The sequence below is a fragment of the Thermobia domestica genome, chromosome 1 (genome assembly GCF_964235325.1).
Source record: "Thermobia domestica chromosome 1, izTheDome1.hap1.1, whole genome shotgun sequence".
NCBI classification, from domain to species: domain Eukaryota; kingdom Metazoa; phylum Arthropoda; class Insecta; order Zygentoma; family Lepismatidae; genus Thermobia; species Thermobia domestica.
In genome coordinates, this window is record NC_137454.1 from 115,927,108 (window position 1) to 115,933,107 (window position 6,000).

At 35.2% G+C, this 6,000-nt stretch overlaps 1 protein-coding gene across 1 annotated transcript in view; it reads left to right on the forward strand.

Moving 5' to 3' along the window:
- The window catches only part of LOC145688226 (protein D2-like), a 186,900-nt gene extending 184,991 nt beyond the window's left edge, over nucleotides 1-1,909 (forward strand). Inside the window, exon 4 of the mRNA XM_081762140.1 lies at nucleotides 1,483-1,909. Within this exon, the coding sequence (XP_081618266.1) occupies nucleotides 1,483-1,664 (182 nt within the window). The 3' untranslated portion in view covers nucleotides 1,665-1,909. The remainder of the gene's footprint in view (nucleotides 1-1,482) is intronic.
- Nucleotides 1,910-6,000: the final 4,091 nt, after the last annotated feature.

Below are 6,000 nucleotides of genomic sequence, written 5' to 3' on the forward strand. Positions count from 1 at the left end.
CTCGTCAAGAAAGTTGCAATTCCACCCAAGTGCGAACCTATAAAACTGTTATTGGCTATGGTTCGCGATTAGTGGGATACCGGATAATATGTGAAAGTATAATTTAACCAAATGAACAAAATATTGTTTTCATTAAAGAATTTATAGCTGTAATCGATGTAATCTTGTTTTTGAGGCGAAATTTTAAGTAGAGAAGAACCTGTTCTGTGCGAGATGATTTTGCATGATGGTCTGTGCAGGCGGTAAGTTCTAAATTAAAAGCCGCGGCATTCTTCGGTGCCAACATAAATATTAGATCTAGCCCTGCATAACCTTGCAAGATCTAATATTTAGTATTAAATCTGGCATAATCTCGGAATTACGTAAGGACTAAAGCAAAATTAAACGATCGATTGAAGAATATGCAATTTTGGTGGGTTCCGCTGCAAGCCACCTCACACTGTAGTCTTTCGTCATATCGTCCGTTTGTACGTAAACTTTATTTCGAGAATAGTTCGTCAATTTCAGTCACTATTGGCATTAATATATTTGACATTTGGTTAAGATATGACACTTTTTCCGCATATGTGCGCTACGATAGGTGAAGAACAATATACGGTACGTCTAGCGTGATATGGACTTCGAAGTAATGTACTATCAATTACTCTGAATCTAGGGAAAGGAGGAGCTGGAGCGTCAGTTGATGACTATGATGAGTTGAAAATAAACAGTGCGCTGACGCGTGCAGCATCTAACAACTATTTAATTCAGGTCCTCTAATATGGAATCATTTATGATGATTATTATTTTGCTGCTTTTTGAATTATTAACGTTTAAACGAGATCATGTACTGTATAATTTGACTCCTACGTGGGAATAATTTCTGTATGTTAGATTTACAACAAGGATGCGCCGTACTTTGGTTTAGCTCAGTAAATGGAAGTTATGCGAGTAAATGATAGCAGGCATTTGGGGTATTTGTAAATTGTTTCAGGTATTGATTAGAGCGTTTTTCATTGACCGATTGGAGAATGGGTTGGCATTACTCGCACAGCTTTCATTTACTTTGGTTTGGCTATGCGGGAAGAGATAGGGCCTACTCTTTTACTGCAACTCAATCAATATTCCAGCTGCCGAAAGGACAAATCTCGTGTGTGTGTTTCTGTCACATATAACATGTTTTAGGGGTCTTCACTCTTCCTGTAGTAAGACTGAATTTAATCAACTTTCCATTCCATTAACGCATAAATGTGGCTCCATATTTCTCGAAACAAGATGTTAGCAAGGGCTTGCTCCTTCATTAACAAACGTTTGTTTAGTAAAAAAAAAAAAAAAAAGGAAAAGAAAAAAAGTTTTATGTACACAGTATGCACTTTAGATTCATTGCGTGTTCGATTTTGTGTGTAGTAGCATAATTCAGATATAAAGATTCGAATTTTATGATACGAATAATTTGTATTAATTAGAATTGTCGTAATCAAATAATGATCCTTTTTCTTTTAGCTTATCGTGGTCCTTCACCACCAAGTGGAATACATCGATACCTGCTGGTTGTGTATGAACAACCCAATGGGGTACAAGTAAGTACTCCAGCGACTCGACGCCAGTTCCAAGTGGATACTTGGGCAAGGAACAACAATCTATGTGGGCCCGAAGCAGGAACACAGTTTAGAACTCAGCCTTAAACCAAGTATTATTTGTTGATTAGATTTTCATTATAATAATCGCGTTATCGTTTATTGTTAGTTAATATTGTCTCTCTATTTTGGTTTATGTTGTTTTCTAACGTTAAAATTTAGTTCTAAAATCTCAAAGAAGTGGTATATTATTTTATGGATTGGATATTCGGAGTATTGTTATAAGCATACAAGTATATAAATGTAAGACAAGGTTGTGGGCTGATTCAACAAATAAAGACAATCTAAGTACACGTAGTGTTTTATTTTTAGTTATAAACTTTTTCTAGATGCATTTAATACTTTAGTCATTATAAGTTATTCATTGAAATGTCAAAAGTTATGGGATACCTACCTTATACGTATGGTATAGTCCGCGGCAAAAAACCTGCAACATGAGCATGTAAGTTTATTGTGAAACGACGAAGTCTTTTGCTCCAAAATAAGTGTGCAGGGGAGGACGCCGAGGTTTCTCTGGCGTGATTCGTGCCACTTAGACATTATGTTGATTCCCTGTGCTGCTAGGCGTAGTTTCACAATAAACTTACATGTTCATGTTGCAGGTTTTTTGCTGCTGACTGTATCACTTCGAGCATGGATAAGTGCAGCAAGTCGACATGGGTGCAACAAATCGCTTGCAGTCCACTGGAGGCACATGCAGCCATGCAGCATCGATTTGGTGATTGTTGGAGGTGTACATAATTCGGCGTCTGTTGGAGAATTCTGGGTACGATTGGCCCTTTCAATGCTACTCTACATATCCTCGAGAAAGTTCATGTCCGGAGATCTAAAGGGCAGATCATTTGTTGGAAGTGGTCAGGATGTTCCCCCAAACAGTTATGCACATTGTAGAGCGGCGGCATGGTGTATTGTCATCCTTGAAAGCCCCATTGTTGGCAGAGTACAAGAATTCAAACATCTATAAAAATGGGCGAGATTCAGCTAAGGCTGTTCTAGCACCTAATCTTTGTGATTAGAGGGGAAAAAAGTAAAACAAAGAGTAATGATGATAATAATAAAAATGTAAGTTCGAAGTAATAATAAGATTAACTAGTCACATTAAAAATAAGAGTTAAAAAGTGCAAAAGTAAATACAAGATGCAAAAAATTAAGTCACCTAAATCCACTAATCCACTATAGATTTAAAACAAGTGAAATACAAAATTTATTACATAGTAAGATTAAAAAAAAAAGTCGGAAATACGTACACTGTATAGTGTCACACCAAATTGTATATATCATAAGTGTTAGGGATAATCGTTGTTCATTGGACATGTAAACTTTTAAGATATTTTTAAAAGTGTTAAATGACTGCTGGTCTTTAATTGTTGTTGGTAAGGCGTTCGTGGGTTGCATTTCTTCCAGGCGTATCCGACTTCGGTTTTCCTCATTTTACACTAAGTTGCACCGTGGGTATCAAACCATGGTCAAAATACAGTATCTTATAGGTGGGTTGATGCTGCTTCTATGGTGGAAAATAGCAGGTGGTCACTCAAACATAAAGCAAAATATTTGAATTCATATACTTTCGACGCGTTTTTTGCTAAAAATGTGAAGGGCAAAATACATTGTTTCTTGTATTCGATAAGTCTCTTCAAATAAAGTATATTCATATTTTGTTTTATCCTCGTAACTTAACTCGTTTCTGAGATATAAGCAATTTTTGATTTTCGTATTTTCAACAATAATTTCGAAACTTAAAGTTGATTTTCTGGCCAAAGTTATTTTTGGATATGAGGTACCTTTGGTATAAATATCAGAGTAATACGTGTAATGGCCTTTTTCACCTCCGTATCCTGCTATATCCTTTCTTCACCGTCTTGCGCAGCACTTGTGCCTTTATCGAAAGAAAATTGTAAAATGCAGAACAGTTTTGGGGAAAGTCACTCGTCTTGACAATGCAGTACCTTAAATCTGATTATAAGAATTGCAACACTTTTTGTAGAGCTACTAGCTTGAACTGACAGCTGTCAAACAAAGTTAGACCTGACCTGCTACAACTCATGTACCCTGAGATTTGCGACTGTATCGCCATCTCCTGCGCAAAATGCTCAATACCTTTTAGACTACCTGACAATAAAATTAATTTAGAAATACACGCACAAAATATGCTCATGTTTTAAGATCTCGTAATCTAGTTCTGTATGTTATCAATGTTCAATACCACAGTAAAATTGTGTTATTACTCTATAAAGGAATATTATAAGAGTACAATAGTCAGTTCTACTCTATAATTTTAAATACAAAATAGTTTAAGAAAGATTAGAATTATCATAACTTTACCATTTTATTTCTAGATGTTAAGTTTAAGAGAGAAAATGTTTTGTCAGGGTCTTGTTTATTGTACGCTCATACACTTACACGAACTGGAGTGATCCTTCGAACCAGAAGCACTAGTGATCCACCGTATTCTCTTAAGAAATAAAAATAAAAATAAAATAAAATAAAATAAAATAACTGAAAAGTTATCTGAGTTTCCATTCTAGAACTTAAAAGGAATTCTAGAACTTATTAGAATATAAACGATTGTAGGGTTAAATTACCAAGCAAATGTATATTATTAGAATATACTTCCCTTTATTTATAAAACCTGTTACATAACCGGCTTTGAGACATTGGTAAATAACATCTTTTACGGAAAAGAGATTCCTTTATTCTAGAAATCCAATACCATATACTGGAAAAGATTGAAAGTATTTATGTACTAGGTCTCCGTCTGAATCCCTCCTTCTTTCCCCTTTTCTTTCTTAAGATATGTATATATTCTTAGAGATCATCTATATCACAGTTTTCTGCTCAAAGTGTGTGCGCCACATATGTAGGAGTGCGTATAAGACGTTTCTAATCCTCAACGCAGTGACATTTATAACAAGTTGCATAACTTAACATGAAAATGACATGCTAACTTCTGTTTAGTATACAAAATTAGTATTGTTTTGAAAGTTTTTTTATTCAATTCCTTCACTTATAAACAGTCTGTTATGTGAAATGTGTTGCGTATTTTTAAAATGTCAATACTCTAAATAGTTACCTCATTTTTTTTATTAGGTAACAAGTCTCAATTAGGTACTGCTTTATTTTGGGTAAAGAAGCGAAAAGAGATGATTTATTAAACTTTCGGAAATGTTATTATGTTTGCAGCTGGCTAGACCTACATACACTTATATAACTAGCTCTATGGCCTGTGGAACCCGAAAGTTCAGTGCTACATCCCGTTCTCAGCCAACTGGATCCAGTTTCTACTTTGCATTCCTATTTCTGCGATATCTATCTAAATATTGTCCTCCCATCGACGGCCAGGTTTTCCTTATGGTCTTTTTCCGATTGTGTTTCTACTTAAAATTTTGAAACCGATCCTATTCTGCATTCTGTCTACATCACCTTCCCACCTGACTTTCCTAGATTTACTGGCTTTAACAGTATTAGGTAAACCGTATAAATTACACATTTCTCGTTATGAAGTTTCCATCATTCCCTGTTCCCGTTCCTCTTGGGTCCGAATATTCGTCTCAGGATCTTGTTCTCAAATACTTTCAATCTACGTTCTTTCGGCTATCTAAAGTTGCCCCCATTCAGTCAAAATTTTAAAATTAGATTGATATTATCGATAATTAAGTTACTTTCTTCCAGTTTGTTCACGATTATTTAAGAAGAAAGAGACCGAAATAGGGTGAGGTGGACTTCACGCTAGCACCCACATTCAAAATTGTAAAATTTAATGCTACCAATAATTGGGGCACAATTTGTTCACTATATCCTATAATTTGTTCACACATAAGGGGGGGGAGGCCAAAACAATGTGAAAGTCCCACTTCACACTCCAATACTAATATCACAGAATTAATTCGGACCAGTACTGATAATTACGTTACAATTTGTCCAGTATGTCCTACAGTTTGCTCACGGTTATGTAAGGAAAGAGAGACAAAAAATGGGGCTAACTTCGCACTTATATACTCATTGTCAAAGAATCAACCCAAACCAGTAATAATAGTTAAGTCACAATTAGTTCATTGTATCCCATAATTTGTTTACACTCATTTAGGGAAAAAAAGAGACTCAATCAACATGGTGGAGCAACTTCACACTTGCAAACTCAGTATCGCATAATCTTTCCAAATCACTACCAATATTTAGGTTACAATTTGTTCACTATGTTCCATAATTTGTTCATTCTTATTAATTGAGAGAGCGTCCCAGACAAAGACCACCTTCACGTGCATTATTGCTGGGGTTTGAATTGAAAATGTTACATACACATTCAACCCAGACCCCATCAATAATTGGACCATTATTTGTTTCAATTTGTTTACCATGTCTTATAATTTGTTCATGCTTATTAATG